The sequence below is a fragment of the Suricata suricatta genome, chromosome 1 (assembly GCF_006229205.1).
Source record: "Suricata suricatta isolate VVHF042 chromosome 1, meerkat_22Aug2017_6uvM2_HiC, whole genome shotgun sequence".
Lineage (NCBI taxonomy): Eukaryota > Metazoa > Chordata > Mammalia > Carnivora > Herpestidae > Suricata > Suricata suricatta.
Genome location: NC_043700.1, coordinates 80,128,806 through 80,147,289, shown reverse-complemented (window position 1 = coordinate 80,147,289; position 18,484 = coordinate 80,128,806). Strand labels below are relative to the sequence as shown.

General features: G+C 38.9%; 1 protein-coding gene and 1 pseudogene across 2 annotated transcripts in view; one reads left to right on the top strand and one right to left on the bottom strand.

Moving 5' to 3' along the window:
* Nucleotides 1-8,560, top strand: part of ZNF330 (zinc finger protein 330) — a 19,142-nt gene extending 10,582 nt beyond the window's left edge. Inside the window, exons 6-11 of one of the 2 annotated variants that reach the window (XM_029940737.1) lie at nucleotides 254-380; nucleotides 786-890; nucleotides 5,234-5,280; nucleotides 6,347-6,464; nucleotides 7,615-7,672; nucleotides 8,411-8,560. In XM_029940737.1, the coding sequence (XP_029796597.1) occupies nucleotides 254-380; nucleotides 786-890; nucleotides 5,234-5,280; nucleotides 6,347-6,464; nucleotides 7,615-7,672; nucleotides 8,411-8,453 (498 nt within the window). In that variant the 3' untranslated portion in view covers nucleotides 8,454-8,560. Of the gene's footprint in view, nucleotides 1-253; nucleotides 381-785; nucleotides 891-5,233; nucleotides 5,281-6,346; nucleotides 6,465-7,614 lie in introns of both variants that reach the window. The other variant, XM_029940731.1, reaches the window with a different exon arrangement.
* A 75-nt stretch (nucleotides 8,561-8,635) lies between these two features.
* LOC115301236 lies at nucleotides 8,636-14,818 on the bottom strand (annotated as a pseudogene).
* Nucleotides 14,819-18,484: the final 3,666 nt, after the last annotated feature.

Here is an 18,484-nt window from a genome sequence, read left to right as displayed (position 1 = left end):
TTTTTCTTTTGATTTCTAGCCAGATGTTGTATGTTGTAAATAGTTGTTGGTGAAGTAGTTTGATCGTCAAAGAACCTTCTTTAATTTTGGCTTAGTATAAACAAAATTTTTTCTTTAGTGAAGCCGCCCACTATCACTGAGGGTTGTTAACTTCCTAAATGCATACAATTTTGATAGTTGCCATTGGGGAGACAATGGTTGCAGGCAGGCAAATGATGAAGATTCCGTTTTTTTGTGTGTTCCTTGGTTGCAGGGTGCAATATGTGACTTCTGTGAAGCCTGGGTCTGCCATGGGCGGAAATGTCTCAGTACACATGCCTGTGCCTGTCCTCTCACTGACGCTGAGTGCGTGGAATGTGAACGCGGTGTCTGGGACCATGGTGAGTGATTACATACAAGCAGTGAACTTTACTAGAATCATTCTGGGTGTTCCTTTCATGATTTGTGTTCAGAGTACTGTCAATCCTGACTCTGTTGTGGTTACCAGTTTAGTTGGAAAAGGGATATTTATACTAGCAGTGATGGTCGCCGTTAGGCCTGCTCACATCAGCGGGACAGCAAGTGTCTGTGAGCAGTGTGAGTAGCCAGGGGATATGGGAGTCCGCTTATTTGTGGTTCACTTTGGCAGTTTTCATCATCGCCTTTACCAGAACAACAACTGCTGTGTCATTTTGGTATAAATCTGAGATAAATTGCTTCCTTATTGAGCAGTTTTATGGATATGAGTTTTTTAAATTGAAGTTGATCATTTTTACATTTGTGGGTTTTGTGTTTTCATCCAATAGGAGGCAGGATATTCAGTTGTTCTTTTTGTCACAATTTTCTCTGTGAAGATGATCAATTTGAACATCAAGCCAGCTGCCAGGTTTTAGAGGCGGAAACATTTAAATGTAAGTTTTTACAAATTAGACATATTTTGGGGCACCTGGGTGACTCAGCTGGCTAAGTGTCTCAACACTTGGTTTCAGCTCAGGTCATGGTCTCTGGGTTCCTACATTTGGGCCCCACGTGGGCTTTGTACTGACAGCGCGGAGTCTGCTTGCATGCGCTCTCTCTCTCTGTCTCTCAAAATAAATACACTTAAGAAAAAAATACACTTAAAAAAATTAGATGTCTTTTATATCCGAGATCCTGAATAGTATTAGTGTTAGACTTTGGAACGCCTGGGTGGCTCAGTTTGTTGAGTGTCCATCCTACTCTTGATTTCAGCTCAGGTCATGATCCCAGGGGCGTGAGGTCAAGCCCCATTTTGGGCTCCACGCGGAGTGGGGAGCCTGCTTGAGATTCTCTTACCCTTTGCCCCTCCTGAGCTCACACCTGCCCTTTCTTCTCTCTTTCTCTCAAATTAAAAAACACAAATAGTGTTAGACTCAATGAAAAAAGAATCTAGTATTTCATGCAGCTTCTTGTGGATTGTAATTCAACTTAATATCTATTTTCTGTTTTTTAAAAAAATTCAAAGTCACATAGTCTGTTTTATTTTTTTTTGGATAGGGGTGCCACTGGCATCTTGGTTGGGTCAATTCTTCGTTTCCTGGGATTGAACAGGCATTATAGGACTTGTAGTGTTCCTGGACCAGAATATTAAATGTCATTTTCACTCCCAAGTGATAGTAATGACTTCCACCGTGCCCCCCACAAAAAAACCCACACACATTTCCAAATGCCTTCAACTAAGTGATAACGTGGTACTGCCCTTAGTTTGTTCCTGTTGGTTGGTTTCAGCGATTGTTAGATGGGAGTATGCATCTGAAACATCTGTGGAGGTTTTAAAAACTGTAGGTGCCTGAGCCTCATATCTGGAGAGTCTGTCTCTGAAGTCTGGTAGGTTCAGGCCTATCTATTTTACCTGCACACGTGATTGTCACATACCTTCCAGTTTAAGAACTAGTGTTACCGACTGGGTATTATCAATGGTGTTACCTTTACAGATTCCATTTTATTTCTACTTTATTGATTCTCAAAAGCTTGAGATTTAGAGACAAATATTAAATTCTGCTTCCTGGTTATGTGATTTTGGGCAAATCACCAAATCTTTCTAAAGCAGAGTTTCCTTATATATTAAAGGAAGATGCCAATTTCTTTTTCAAAGAGTTAATTAAAATGAGAATCCATATAAAGTGTTATTATGGCACCTGTTACTTTAAAAGCCTTTATTAAATAGTAGATACCATTATAGGAAAGGCTGAAATTCCCCAGATACTCACTTCCTTGAATTTGGTTGTTGTTTTGATATGAAGTGCTAATCTCTGTGTTCTATAAATTTAAAGTCGATCAGTTATCAGTTTTAATGTGTATATAAACCCAGATATATGTAATCTTACAGTGTTCCTATAGAAACTCTCAGAGGTTAAAGAACATCTCAAAGTATATAGCATTTTTGAGCCGTTGTTAGGCTTCTCCAAAATGTGTTAATATAAAAATTGAATTACTTTATTTGGGGCTTGAGTGTTTTGTGTATTTTGTAGCATTTGAATCCCAAAGATAGGCAGTTGTGAGTGATAAGACTATAATTTCATCTGGAAGCTTTAGTGATTCAGTAAAAGACCAGGGAAAAATACAAAATAGACTGACAGGATTTTGAGATAAATCTATCATCGTGTCTTTAATACCCAATACTAAGGTCATTCTCATTGCAGGCTCCCCGGTTTCTTTGGGTTATTGTAATTTATCTTCTTTACTTTTTTTTTCTGTTGCTTTATTTTTTTCTTGCCATTCTATCTTTGCCAGTTGCCATTCAGTGCTTGACTTTTTTTTTGAATTATTTTCCTAATCATGCATATAAGCTCTGAAGATATAGCTTGTTTCCACCCCCTTTATTGGTCATATCTCATCATTTAGAGGTTTGACCTTATTCTTATGAATTGGGAGATAAAGAAATTTTTTAAAATACTTACCTGCATAATCAGTGGGAAGCGTGTTTTATTAGGGGAAAACAAAACAGATGTGTTGACTATTTTTATAAAAAATTAAAATGGCTTGAGGACTTCTAATTTAAAATGGCTTGTTATCAGCAGGCTTTGAAGCATCCCAACCTCCTCTCTTAAAATACTCTGGGATTGCCTGGGTGGCTCAGTCGGTTAAGTGTTCAACTTCTGCGCAGGTCATGATCTCATAGTTTGTGAATTTGAGCCCCACGTCGGGCTTTCTGCTGTCCACATAGAGCCTGCTTAGGATCCTCTGTCCCCTTCTCTTTTTGCTCTTCCCCTGCACGTGCGCACGCGCGCGCTCTCTCTCTCTCTCTCTCTCTCTCTTTCAAAAATAAGTAAGCATTTAAAAAATAAATACTTTGAAGACGTAGAAATAGACTGAAAATGAAAACCATTCCCCCCAGTCTAAGAAAGTCACACTATGTTTTGGAATCTGGGAGAAATCCATTCTTTAATAAAGTCCAAGATTGTAACTCTTGGGGAGAGAAATAACTGGGCCATTAACGGGAGGGCATGTGTATGGGGTCGAGGTAATTAGGGAAAGGACACTGACAGTGCCATGTTCTATCCTAGTCTGAGTTCCCGGAAGAAAAGGTTAGGGTAAGATAGGCAGCACCTTGTCTTTGTGCCATGTGAAGGACTCAGCTAGTATGGGCAGGAAAAGATTCTACATTGGAGATGCCTGGTGGACGCTGGGAACTTGGGTAGCGCTTTGTACTTTGATTATGTGTTCTGGCTATGTACTTGAAAGAGATGGATAACGTTTTGGTTAAATATATCCTTTTCTTTTGACTGAGTGAAGAGGGAAACAGAAACCCCTCTGGGCATTTTTTCAAGTGGAAATGATTGAGAGTTCATATTATTTTCCCCACAGACTGAATGAAATAATATGGTTATTATTGGAGTAATTAGGTATACCTATTTATACCTAATATAGCTAACCCTTGACAATATGAGGAGTAGGGGCACCAACTCCATGTGTAGCTGAGAATCTGCATATAACTTTTGACTCCCCCAAAACTTAACTGCCAGTAGCGTACTGTTGACCAGAAGAAGGATTACTGATAACATAAGTGTGGCTGATTAACACGTATTTTGTATGTTGTATGTATTACGTAATCTATTCCTTAAATAAAGGGAGCTAGAGAAAGTAAAAATGTTATTAAGGAAATCATAAGGAAGCGAAAATACTTTTAAAGTACTGCACTGTATTTATTGAAAAAGTTTACATATAAGCAGACCTGCGCTGTTCAAACCATGTTATTCAAGGGTCACCTGTGTATAGTAAGTACTCAGTTGATTTTTAACTTTTATTATTAGCACATAGGACAAATAATGCATATCCAGCTGAATTATTGGCATTGCTGTGGAAAAAAGCAGGATAGTGGGACAGAAGCAGTACTTATACAAATGTAAGAATCATTTCTAATAAAAGAAAAATACTTGCCTGTTCAGATTAAAAAGGTTGTTCCCCATGAAACAGGCAAAATTAAAGAATTCCCAAATTAGAAACATCTGGTCAAATATTTGAAGTACAGAGACAGGCTTTCTTGTATTTGTTTTCTTTTTTCTTTTTTCTAGATCTCTAAGTGAATAAAAGTTAATAGTTTATATTTAGGCTTTATTAGGGTAAGGCTTAGTTTATTTTCTCTTTCTATATATCTGGTACTAATTTTTTCCTTCCATTTCTGGCACAGTCAATATGTGCCAGATATTCTGGCTTTACTAATGTATTAGCACTTACATTTAGGTTTTTCCTCAGTAATTACAGATAATGACCCAAATTAACATGGCTTACTGATGAAGATAAGGATGAAGTATTTTGGGACTTTTTTCCCCGTCTTTTACTGCCCACTTGAACATTATTTTCTCTTCATAGTCACCCTTTTCTACCAGAAATAGTCTATTCTCTTATCAGACATTATGCAAAAATTGGCAATAGTCTGCAGCATAAGGAGAAATTATATATTAATGGAGAAAATGATTCTTATAAAATTTAAGCATTATGATTAAGGGATGAACTCCAGCCAAGTTTTGTGGGAAAAAGGATGTCTCACCATTTCAATTTTCTAAGTGTAATTAAGTTTGTCATCTAGATCTGGGGAAGTGGAAGCTAAAGAATGCTGGGTATGTGCACTATTCTCCTGGCTGGGGATTCCATCTCATTTTTATTTATCCTCTAGGTTATATTGAGGCAGGAAAAAAATGTTAATACTTGATCTAAGTGCGTCAAGTATAAATCTGTGGAAAATAGTGTTTTCATTCCAAATTTGAATCTGGACATTGTCTATTTTCGCCCATAGGTGTTTCATGCAATCGACTTGGTCAGCATTCCTGTCTCCGTTGTAAGGTATACTTGTCTATTTGTTATTTTTTGATTTTTTTTTAATCCTAGGAATTTAACATCTTGGATTATTTATAGCTATAATTAATCTACTAAACAATATGTAGTTTACTTCTTTTATTTTGGAGATTGTGAAATTGAATTAAGAAAGCAACGTGGCTTTCCAAAGGTCATCCAATTGACTTGTTTTAGATTTGACACTAATACACGTGTCTGCTGAATCTTGGATCCTTGTTTTTACACATTATACACATTATTTTTTATGGAGAATGTTCTGACCAAAATGTTATATTTTAATTATTTTCAAAATTTATTTGCTTAGGAAAGTTTGAGTAAAGTGAAGATTGCCATAATGTTCCATTTTTTTTGGATCTTGTGTTCAGCCTTCTGTTTGTCAAAGATCACTAAACAGGAGCAGCAGATTCACTTCCCATCAAACAGTTCACCAGTTCTTACTTCTATTCCTAACCCTATCTCTTTGTTCTCTCCCAACTCTGCTCCAAATTTACCAAATGGCGTTCAAGTGTTATCTGTACTGTTCCCGCTGCTTTAGATCCCTCTTCCAATTTTACTTCCCCTAATGTACCTTTATTTTCCTTCAGATCTCAGCCACCACTTCATGTTTTCCAGGAAGCCTTTCCTGAATCCCATATCCAGTTTAGTGGCCCTCCTCTGCACTTCCCTTCCAATGCAGCATCTCGCAGTTGCCTTTCCACTTGTCTGTGTCCCCAGTTAGTTGTATATTTGAGGTTGGATAGGCTCTTCATCATGTCCCCAGGGGCTTTGTGAATGCTCATATGTTTATGAATGAATAACTGTGTTTATAATGTTACATACTGTGTGTAGTTTCTGTCTAATGTTAGGGCATAGTTCAGAGGGTCCTGGCAAAGACCATTTCCCTTAGGAAATTTAAATCAGAAATTTAAATCAGGACCAATCCCAACAAAACTCTTAATCTTTACCCTTGACAAAACTGTGTCTTTAAAGTTTCTTGAAATATTGAATGATAATTTTGTGTATTTTTTTTTTTGAATTATTTTTTTACTTGCTTAGTTTTACTTCTCCCATATAGGCTTGTTTCTGCGATGATCATACAAGGAGTAAGGTGTTTAAGCAAGAAAAAGGAAAACAGCCTCCCTGCCCAAAATGTGGACATGAAACTCAGGAAACTAAGGATCTCAGCATGTCAAGTAAGGCTCTTCTTAAAATACTATAGAATGATTTCGTTTTCTTGCTTAGGCAAAACTTACCTCTTTTTTCTGTATTTGTGTTTTTGCTACTTCTTCCTATTTGAAAAGACAAATGTGTTCTCTTAAGCAAATGGAGTTTTATAGCCTTTGAAAATTTGTGGGTGAAGTTTCTGAATTTAACTTAAGAAATATACCATCATTCACTTTGATATTTGGCATTTGACTCAGTTAATGACACAGTGCATACTGAAATTTAAGACCAAAAAGAGTGATTTTTCTGTTTTTGCTGAAGCTTTCCTTGTTAAATAATTGAGTAGCTATAAATCTTTAATATTTGAGTGCTGGTAATCTTCGGTACTTGGAAGTTGGAATTCATTCTGAAGGTTTTTTTGTAGGTGTGTGGTATTTGAGCAGCTCTGCTTATGATGTAATATATCACTACTATAGGAAATTGTTTTTGTGGTTTTTATATAACTTTTCTATGAAGGAATAAGACTAATGCAAACATGCTTATAGTAATGCAGCTCACCGTTTTATTAAAGGGAATTTAATTTGACTCTTTACCAAACATAGCAGAATGGAACCATAGTTCTAAATGATTCTGACAGGACTTTTGTTTAATCAAAGGTGTAGTTGTACAGTGAGGTAAGATTGATGATTTTGCTGTTTTATTTGCACTCAACTGTATTGCTGCTTAGGCAGAAGAAATGAAGGGCTTTGTCTTGTAGAACACCAGAATTCTAAAGTAGCTCTCTTAAGAAAAATGTAATGACATGAAATCAACTGTTCTGTGACTTGCAAATAGAATTTTAATCCATCAAATGAAGGGCATTTTAGTTTTTAACATGCCTTATTTGAATTATATTTTGGAGAGTGCTCTTGTTCTTACTTTGTTTTCCAACTTTTTCTAGATTTAATGAAATGACACTGTTCTCTTTATTATTTGTCGTATATGGTACATGCATCGACTCTGAGTAGGGTAGAACTGATTGTTGTTACTAAGGTCTCCATTCTTTCCAGTGAAGGGAGGAAATTAGGAAAATGGGAGTAAGAAGCAGCCAATTAAGTGCATGTAATTTTGTATGTTGTAAAGGAAGTAAAGATGTAAAGAATCGGAACAAAGTGCCATGTACATGTCTGTGTTTTGTAGCACGCTCCCTGAAATTTGGCAGGCAGACTGGAGGTGAAGAGGGAGATGGAGCTTCTGGGTATGATGCCTATTGGAAGAACCTTTCTTCTGATAAGTATGGTGATAGCAGCTACCATGATGAAGAGGAAGATGAGGATGAAGCAGAGGATGATGAAGAGGAAGATGATGAAGTCGGAAAGGATTCAGATGCTGAGTCATCAGATTTGTTTACTAATTTGAATTTGGGAAGGACCTATGCCAGTGGCTATGCTCACTATGAGGAACAAGAGAACTAGGAGATCTACTTGCCTGTGCGTGACTGTGTCTGAGAGGAGCCAGGATATGTGTGCTGGATGAGTTGGGTGTGGCTGTTCAGAAGTGCTGTGCAAAAGACTAGTCACCCTTAGAGGCGCAAGGAGTAGAGCATAGCATTTTTCTAGGAACTGATAATCAGGCTCATATGTGTTCCAAATGTGAGATGTGTATTGATCCAAGCAATTGAAGCATCATGGATTGGATTTTTACTGATTTCACTAATCAGTAGGTTATTGCCAATTAGATAGATATACGGGATAAAAGAATAGGATGGTAATATATTTGTTAGAAATTAAATTGCTGTTTTTATTAAAACACTGCTTATATTCCTTTTGTCTGATTTTGTAAAATGTGATGAGTAAAATGAATTACTGTATTTTTCCTTGTAGGTCTGCAGGATGAAAGGTGTTACATTCTAAATTTTCATTAAATATTCATGTTATCTTATGTAGTTGTGAAATGTATGTTTTAGCAATTGACTCATTTCATTTTTTCTTCACAGTGTATGCCCTGAAGAGTACTGTTATTACCGCCTAAATGTGTAGACCAAGGTGACTACATAGCCACTTTTCAGAGACACAGGGACAGAAACAGTATTACTACACAGATGTCTTAGTATTTCTCTTTGAATAAATATAGTATTTCACTTACATACTTTGGATATTTAATTTGTTTCTCAAGTTTTTAATCATTTCGAAAAGCATTCCTACATTTTGTAGAAACTGCTTCATTTTCTGTCTACCATGTGAAATAGGTGGCAGAGATTAATGGTGTAGTGGCTGCAGAGTTCTGCGTCCAGACCCCCGTCATCTGTGGTAAGTGGAGAACAGGCATTGGGCTGGCACACGTTCCAAGTGTACCCCTTGCACTGGCGATGGCCTGGGCTGATGTGGTAGGGAGGGGTGCGTCAGTGCACTGGCTGGCGTTTGAGAAGTACAGAGAACATTGTAGCTGTGAGGATAAAAGGGTTGGATGGCTGTTGCTGAGCTATTCTTATTCTGTAGAAACATAATGAACAGCTGAGGGCAATAACAGGCCGTGGGAAGCCAGGCGTGAGAGCCAGAGGATGCACAGGAACTAGTTTTTCATCTCTTGCAGCCTGATGGCTGAGAAAACTGAGACCAAGCCCAGGACTTAAAAGTCTGTGTGGATAATGTTCAATGACAGTTGCCATTCAAGGCAGGTCTGTTATGCCAAGGTCAAGGCCCTTTTTGGGAAAACCCAGGACCCCACCAAGTGGAGGGGAGGCACCTGAATGGATGCTGCTAAAGATGTTTACTCCACTAACTACCGAACCTCCTGCCTACAGTCGTGCCCCACCCTCTGGTAAGGGCAGATGCTCCCACTCCATCCCCAAGCTGGATGGCAGTGCAGAGCTGTGCCTCCTTCAGGACTTGTCCTGCCTCCAGGCTACTAGGCCTTGAATTAGGGCTAAGTAACTAGAATTTGGTTCATGGAAAACTCCGCTGGAGAGGTGCTGAGCCTGCAGAGAAAAATCGACCCTACTCCAAAGGAGCTGCAAGAATTGACCAGCATGGACTAGGGAAGAGCTACAAGAGGTGTGAGGCAGGAGTCAGGGTGAAGATCAAGACGGAACGTAAATTAGGGGAGATTTAAATAGCATTAGATCCTTGGGTTGTAAGATCAGAGCTATTTTAACGGGATTTAACATCCTGGTTGGGGTCCTGGGAGATGGTATGAGCTCACTACCAGGATGGTTTCTCAAAGCATGTGACACTGACGGCAGCAGCCCAGAGGCAGTACTCTGCGAGGGTTTGATGTCCTTTAAGTTGCTGATACTCATTAAATCAAAGATTTTTTAAAAATACATTTATTTATTTTTGAGAGAGAGGCAGAACATGAGCAGCGGAGGGACAGAGAAAGGGGGAGATACAGAATCCGGATCAGGCTCAGGCTCTGAGCTGTCAACACAGAACTTTACACAGGGCTTGGACCCACGAACCATGAGATCACGACCTGAGCCGAAGTCGGACGCTTCACCCACTGAGCCACCCAGGCGCTCCTGAATCAAAGATGCTTCTATCCCATCGTGTTCCCCTTAGATAATCCCCGTGTGGTGGGCTGGATAGTGTACCATTCCTGGCTTTTTATGTCCGGAGACCAACAGAGAAGGAATCAGTCTGGGCTGTGATAAGTGACTTTCTTCATCAGGAGGTGGGGAGGGCTGTTTTTACACGATGGTGACCTATGAGTGGGATCCAGGTGATTCACTTTAGTTTTCTAGGTGCTCCTTTGCCTGCTTGTGATCATAAATGAACATGGTAAGCCACCCCAGCCTATGAAGGGCATGGTGATGATCTTTGGGGGGATGGGGGAATGGGTTAGGCCACGAGGTAAGCCACTGAGACTAGCAGAGGCAGTGGTATTGAGGCAGCCCTGGGGGCTGGTTCAGCTGTACAGCTGCCTTGGCTGGATCAGTCCCTCTCCAGGGCGAAGCATGCATCTGATGATTGAGTCACTAGTTGGCTATTTTGGCTCAGTATGGCCCAACTATGACAAATAGCTTTGAGGTTAATACCTTTGTACAGAATCTAGTAGCTGACACTTCACGTGGGGCAGATATATTCTTCTCTTCAGTTTGGTCGTGGTTTGGCAAATTCTTGGCTGGGATATTGTAATGATGCTTGTGAGGGCAACCTTTATGAGTCACCTACAAGCTTCTGCTCATGTAGAATGTGTTCCTCCGTTTCAGAACGTGAATAGACCACATAGCATGCACATCTGTGCTTTATGGGATGGTCCTGGTTACTTATTTTCCTAATGGGAGCAGTTCAAAGGATGAAACTTAATATATTAAATCCTTAATCACATTTTGTGGAATCAGACATGGTAAGTGATAAAATAGACATTGAAGCATTTTTAATAAGGAATCAGACTTAAAAACATGTATATAAGATTGATAGAGAATCTTTGTGGGAAGGCAAGACAAAATGCTAACTGCAATACGCTAATACTCCTGTACTACACTGAGAAGCCGAGCTATAAGTCCATCCAGACTCCACTCTTTGACCTCGCTCAGGGCATCTATGGGGCTCCGTCTGGGTCCCCTTCCCTGTGCTGTGACTTGTGTAAAATCTCTTAAGGAACTAAAGGGCAATTGTTTGTTTCTCATCTCTTAGAGATCACTATCCCCTTCATTACTTGATGTCCTGTGTCTTGAAAACTTATTTCAGGGGCACCTGGGTGGCTCAGTTGGTTAAGTGGCCAACTTCAGCTCAGGTCATGATCTCACAGTTCATGGGTTTGAGCCCCACACCAGGTTCTGTGCTGACAGCTCAAAGCCTTGAGCCTGTTTCAGATTCTGTGTCTCCCTCTCTCTCTCCCCTGCCCCACTCACGCTCTATCCCTCTCTGTCTCAAAAATAAATTAATTAGAAAAAAGAAAGAAAACTTATTTCATGTATCGTGTCCGCCCTGCCCCCTTGTTTTTCAGGTGAGTGAGTAAATCTGGTTTCTGCTATGGGCTGAAGTGCATTTAACTATTTCTCTAGGGCTGACTCTCCTTTGACATATTATTTTCCATCCATGTTCCTAAGAATTCTCTTAGTATTTTTAATCTACCAAAGAAAAAAGGGATGACAACAATCTGGTTGCAGTTGTTTCTATTCCCAGCTCTGTTAACCTCGTTGTATTAGTAATCTTGCCTTAAGAAAAAATCTTGTCAGTGGTCTTCTATTTGTAAAATAAGAATAACTTAGTAGTAATACTAACTTTACATTTAGGTGATATAAATACGTTTTAAAAATTATATTTACTGCAGGTATAATGTGAAGACATGTTTTTATTTGTCAGGAGAAATCATGGCCACCATTGATCTTTGATTTTTTTTTTCTTCTCAGCAGAGATTTTGCCTTTACAGCCCTCTAGCATCTTTCCCTTATACCTAAGGGAAAATATTTTGGCTTCATTTGTTAGAAATATCCAATGGGGTTAAATGACAGATATATAACCAGATCCCCAGTTATAATTTGACTTGATTCTTGAACCCAGGCTTCACACAATGTGACCAAAGATTGTACTCCTGAGGACCCTGCTTCATGTTAAAGATGGAGTTCCTGATCTCTGGTTTTATATTTAAAAAAAAAAAAAAGTTGTCAACCTAAATTAAGTTTTGACAAACAGAACTGAAACCAGAAGCATCCCTAATTAGATTCTGGAGAGGAGCAAGGAATCCACCTAGAGCCAAAGAGAACAAAAATGATCCCTTTAAGGACTTTATCTTGGGCTTTAACACACATGTGACCATGTGGAGCAAAACTATGAGGTAGATAAATATGTAATATTTAATAATTAGATCAAGTTACATGTACAGTTTTTAGTGTTAATAATTATACTTCTTTTTTAGGAAACATTACTAAGTCATTGTCAGATCTCTCAATTCCTTGGGGACCATGCTTCTAGTTAAAATTTCAAGGGACATTTTTCTACAGCATACCTCCATTATTGCTGGGGATCTTCATGGCAAAATAATATATGGGGTTCTCTTTTACCAAAGGCTTTAAATGTGTTTATTCCCTACCCATCCCTCCTTAAACACACAAACATTACCCAGTAAATAAATAACCTAAGTTTTCCAAGTATCTCAATGGGCATTTATACGTGCAGATTTAGTCCAAGACCTCAGTACCCTGCACTTATTTGCCAAGAGCTATGTATGTTGTTAAGAATCTATCAATTACTTAAAAAAAGGCATATATTGTAAATATCCATTATAAAACTATTAGGAAATAACCTAAAATGTCATGAGATTTGATGGAACCATTCAGTTAAAAAAATATAAAAAGCATAAGTTAAGGTAGCTGTATTTTTTTTTAATTAAAAAAATTTTTAATTATTTCTGAGAAAGATAGCATAAGTGGGGGAGGGGCATAGAGAGAGGGGGGCAGAAGGTCTGATGCAGGCTCTGTGCTGACAGCAGAGAGCCCAACGTGTGGCTTGAACTCATGAACCATGAGATCATGACCTGAGTCAAAGCCAGACACCTAACTGACCGAGCCACCCAGGCGCCCCAAGGTAGCTGTCTTTTAAAATCACACTTGAGGTGCCTGGGTGGCTCAGTTGGTTGTGTCTGACTTCAGCTTAGGTCATAATCTCATGGTTTGTGGGTTCAAGCCCCGCGTTGGGCTCTGTGCTGCCAGCTCAGAGCCTGGAGTCTATTTCTGGTTCTGTGTCTCCCTCTCTCTCTGCCCTTACCCCACTAGTGTTCCTTCTCTCTCCGTCTCTCAAATGAATGAAAGTTTTAAAAATTAAAAAAATAATAATAAAATAAAATTACACTTAAAAAAGAATACACCAGGAATTGTTTCATAAACTTCATTCTCTTCAAATACTTGGGCAGTTTACAGTGATATGACATGTACTTTTTCATTTTGAACTTTTGTATAAGAATAACTTGGCTTTCAGGAGTGTGGATCACGGTTGTATAATCCATAGTGGGAAAATACCCACCAATGAGATGAAATTCACATAAATGGAGCATTAGTGGACCAAATTGTCTTGATTTGAACATAAATTCTCCTTAATGGCAAGTAGGCAAACTTCTTTCCTTGATGCTGGACTGCCCCATGGGTAGCAATCAGGATTGAAGTCCACATGTTCTATCTGTAAGTGTTTAAGTCTTTGACAGTGGGAGGAACACACACTGATGTCCTGGAGGGGTGGTACCCCCTGCCGCCATTAGAGGGGTTTGGAACGTTGTCATCATGTTAATGATAGGAGGTCAAAGTCTTGATGTTTCTGTTACATGGTTATCAGGTAAATTGAGATCCTTCAGCTGGTCACAAATTAAAGGATGCAGATCTTTCTAGACTGTTTTCTGTTCTAAGTTACGTTTTTCTCAAAGTGCTTTATGTGGCCAAAAAGAAGCCTATCCAGGCGTAGTGGTTGAGGGTGTATGCTGCCCTGCCAAGAAAGTCCAAGAACCATGGCTGCCGTTTCCTCCTCTGTCAGAGGAGATCCATTTCTGTAAGTAGAATCTAGGAAAGTTTGGAGAGTATCATCCATTTTTTTCTTTTGACTATCTTGAGTTTTTGGATTGCTTTATAGAAAATATTCTTGATCCCTTGATGAGCTCTGTCCCTGTGCCTCCTTAGGCAAAGGGAGCCAGCCTGGCCGCAGCCCATGTATGTGGCTAAAACCTCATCTGAATCTGCATACGGTTGTGCCACTGTCTCACTGAGTTGACTTCTGATTTCCTTTCCATGTGAACAATGGCTGGGCATTGAGATTATGAGCTCAGAAAGAGCTTCAAACAAGTTTTTCTCTCCACTTTCTCCTCAACTTTGAAAGTATCCTGGGGCATCTTGGTGGCTTGATTGAGTGTCTGACTCCTGATTTTGGCTCAGGATATGATTTCACAGTCATGGGTTCAAGTCTCACATTTGGCTCTGTGCTGACAGCGTGGAATCTGCTTGGGACTTTCCCCCTCCCTCTCTCTTTTTCAGTTATAGAAATACACTTTGTAAAGTGGGCTACGTTAAGGCGACTTTTAAACATTTTCTTTTCTAAAAAAGAGTTAGGATTAGGCACATCATATGCAACTTCCCTCCTCAACATAGGTGTTGTCATACATCTGTAGACACTCTGCATTCAGGTTTTCATTTTTACTATGAAAAACCAGGATGGCAGCATCACTCCAATAAAAATAAATAAATGTCTTGCCTACCAAGTGAAAACTAAGTACAGGTCCATGTTTCTCATGCATTTTCTAGGAATTCAGTTGGAATTTTCCCAAATGCTATGACATGTCCAAGAAATGGAATTGGAGAGAAAACCTATGGTGGATTTTTTGCCCTGATGGCCAGAGGGGCCTACTGTGAGGCAGATGAGGTAACTAGGCCAAGTGTGAAGGTGCAGGCAATTCATAGGGCAGATAGGAAGTCGTCACCAGTTGGTCACTCCCTGTGGCCTGCCCCAGCATGGACCCGCCCCCTGCAGTAAACCCAGCAACATTATCATGGCCTTGTGGCAGTCACTACAGTTTGCTGGAGGCCAAGGTCACTGCTGCTCCTCCAAATCCACAGAGCTAGAGAAAATTGCAGATGAGTATCTGGAGGTGGCCTTGACCTCCAGTTCTCCTGATTTATGATTTAAAAAAAATGTTTAAGTTTACTTATTTATTCATTTTTGAGAGAGACAGAGACAGCATGAGTGGGGTTGGGGAGCAGAGAGAGAGGGAGACAGAATCCCAAGGAGGCTCCGCACTCTGTCACTACAGAGCCTGATGTAACTGTGAGATCATGACCTGAGCCAAAACCACCAGTGGGATGCTTAACTGACTGAGCCACCCAGGTGTCTCCCCCCACCCAACAAAATTTTTTTAAGTTACATTTTTACATTTAGAGGAGAAAAGTCCTAACGCTAGTTTGGTGAGAATGCTATGTAGTTTTGATGGATCTTTTGGAGGCATTTTTTTTCTTATTCCTATACCCTAAGAATGTTAAGCTCTATGGCTCTGTGGTGTGTGAGAGGTAGGGATAAATTAAAGAGCAGGACTCCGTAGATCCTCAGTGGGTTTACTGGTGGGTCAGAAAGAGCCCTAAGTCCTTCTTGTTTATTTCTTTACCCTATTCCAGTGACTTCTGTAGATAACAGCCAAGTTTATTTAAACTATTTAAATACTATGCTTTTTTTCTTCTTTTTCCTTTATTTTTTCCTTTTTTTTTTTTTTTAGAACTGCATATAGCTGTGCCTGTATCTTAACAGGAAATGAGTACTGTATAGAATAAAGATTGTTAACTAATATGTACCTGACTCATGGATAGAGTATAGATTTTTGGTAGCATTAAAACTCTTAGTGTAGTAGGCAGAATAATGGCTTCTCAAAGATGCCAAAGTTTTTATCGTAAGAGACTGCATATATTATGATACATTGCAAGGAGGCATTAAAGTAGCAGATGGGATTAAGTTTGCTAACCATCTGACTTTAAAATAGGGAGCATATTTGGGATTATCTGAATGGACCTAATACAATCAGAAAGGTTCTTAACGTTAGAAGAGGGAAGCAGAAGAAAAGGTCATAGTGCTGTGATGTGAAAAGAACTCAAGTCTCCCATGCTGGCTCTGAGTAGGAGGAAGGGGACCATGAGCTGAAGAATGCAGGCAGCTTCTAAAAGAAAAGGCAGGGAAATGAATTCTCCGCTGTAGCCTCCAGATCAACGTGTTGATTTCAGTGCAGGGAGTACGTACAGAACTGCAAGGTAATAAATTCGCAATGCTTTAAGCCCCTACGGTTGCGGTGATTTGTTATAGCACCAACAGGAAACTAACAAGACTGAGTTATCTCCGAAACCTCACTTTGGCCTGTTTCATGCAATGACAGGATCAAATGTTTTCACACAGAATAGTTATTATTTCCAAACAAAATTTAAATGCTCCCAGAGTTTACTGTGAAGTAACAATAAGCTAAACTATGTTAGCTTTTTTCCAAAAAGTAAAGATAGAGGGTGTAAACACAAAATCTTCTATAGTATTAACACATTGTCTGAAAGTGTTTATATTCATGAAATCTAAAACTGACTCATAAAACTCTATACTCTTTCGAACACTGTTACCAGGCCACAATTAAAAGAAAAAATGTTAGATTGGCAGTCATCATGGCTGTTGTATTTGGTTTTTGGAGTTCTTTATTCAGTACTGCCTGGGAGCTTTTTGTAGACTAAGGATGAAGTTTCAAAACAAATTCATTCTAAACATTGGAGAAGTAAGGTTTCATTACTTAAGAATTTCCCTGGACTAGATGTATGTTGAGAATCACACTTGAGTTAATGTAGGAAAATGTACAGATAGAGAAGAAATGCTCTGTGACTGGTTTTCATATTTGAGACCTTGCACAGTCCTCAGAGTGCAATTGTGGGCTCCCATGGGTCCATGGATCTACCCGTTGGAGGGCAAAACTCTTTTTGTGCAAAACTTATGAACTAAACACAGGTATAAAAGACAGGAAAAACAGTAACAGACACTCTAAATAGCTCATGCAACTATATAGCAAAAAATAAGTTTTACATGGTTGATGCCAGAAATGATGACCATGTAGTAGAATCATAATGATAAATATGCAGGGTGCACACACACACACACGTTATTGCTATTTTAAAATTTGAGATGTACATGTTACCTGTGTAATGTCTTTACCTGTTTATATATTGCTTGTACAAAGTTAGTGTAACTTGCTTCTAATCTTTGATACAAGTTTTTCCTTAACCTCCAAGAGAAGAAAAATGTTTTAAAAACACATTGAAAGCAAGGTTCAGATAGTCTGTAGAGTTTTGACCTTTACGGGGTGCCAACTGTTGTCTTCACCCAGGGGCGTATCATGTGCTGTATGAGCTCATCAAATTATCTTACTTTGTTGACGGAATCTCTATTTTTAAAAAGAAATGTTGTACTTAATGCCAGGAGACAATTACTAATAGTGTTACTGAAGCTTTATTGTCCTGGAAACTTTTTGTTGGATAAAAGAAAAGTTTAAAGAAAAGATATTTTTTCCTCAGAATTTCAGTCTAGAGTGCCGCCCAGGCCTCTCAACCCAGCTTTGAACTTGGAGTCTAAAAAAACGTTTGATCTTCTTTGTCTTTCAACTTGACAAAATGTCCTTCTTCTTTGAAATCCCCATTTTATGTGTGCTTGTCAGTGTGTTTTAGAAATGAAAAGCTCTGGGGGGTAAGGTACGAGCCTTTTTTTGTTTAACCTTTGAACGTCCTCCTAAGCGTCTACTCTACCAGTTGGCATTCCAAAAATGTTGCTCATTAAAATTCTCATTCTTCCTATAGTGGTTTGGAAATGATAGTTGTAGGTGTTGAATTTAGCTTCTTCACTTAAAGGCTTTTAAAAATAAAAACACTCAAAGGTAACATTTCATTCCATTCAACAAATATTCTTGAGGCCCTTCTGCGTGGCAATTAATGTTCATTGAAAGATGAAATGACATAGCCAGTATGACCAAGTCGTATGCTTGATACATAAGAAACTTAAAAGTAATTCATGGATTCAAAAATTCTATTCTCTTACTAGAATAAGAAAATCTAACTTGTTGCCAAGTGATGTTACTTGGTCAAATGACCAAACCCCACCAGATGTAGCCCTGTAATAGCTACCCCTCCTTGAATGAAATAAATATACAGAGAAAAATGCAAAGTTATGCTTTATTAGTCAAGTGGGGTTTTGCTTTAATTTTATGCAGAATGCTGGTGACCTATAAGCTGAACCGCATGAAAAATTCTTTCCTAACCATTACTGGCCTAAAATGCCCACTCAGTGTCTCTCTTCCCTGAAAGTAGGGTGTGTGGATGAGGGGTAAAGAAAAGCCAAAATAGGAACCACGTGATCATGATAGAGAACAACACAGGAAAAAAATATAACTTTTTAAAATATGTCACATGAGTCTATATAGCGTAACAAGGAGATCCAAGCCCTGTTCTGAATGTTCTGCAACTTAAGGATTAACTTTTAGTAGCAGGCCTCTGATATTGCTTTAATTTTTGTTGAAATAAAGTAGAAGTATGACTATTCTGATTTTAGATCAAGTAGCTTAGTCCATCGGCTTTCTGCTTTAGCCA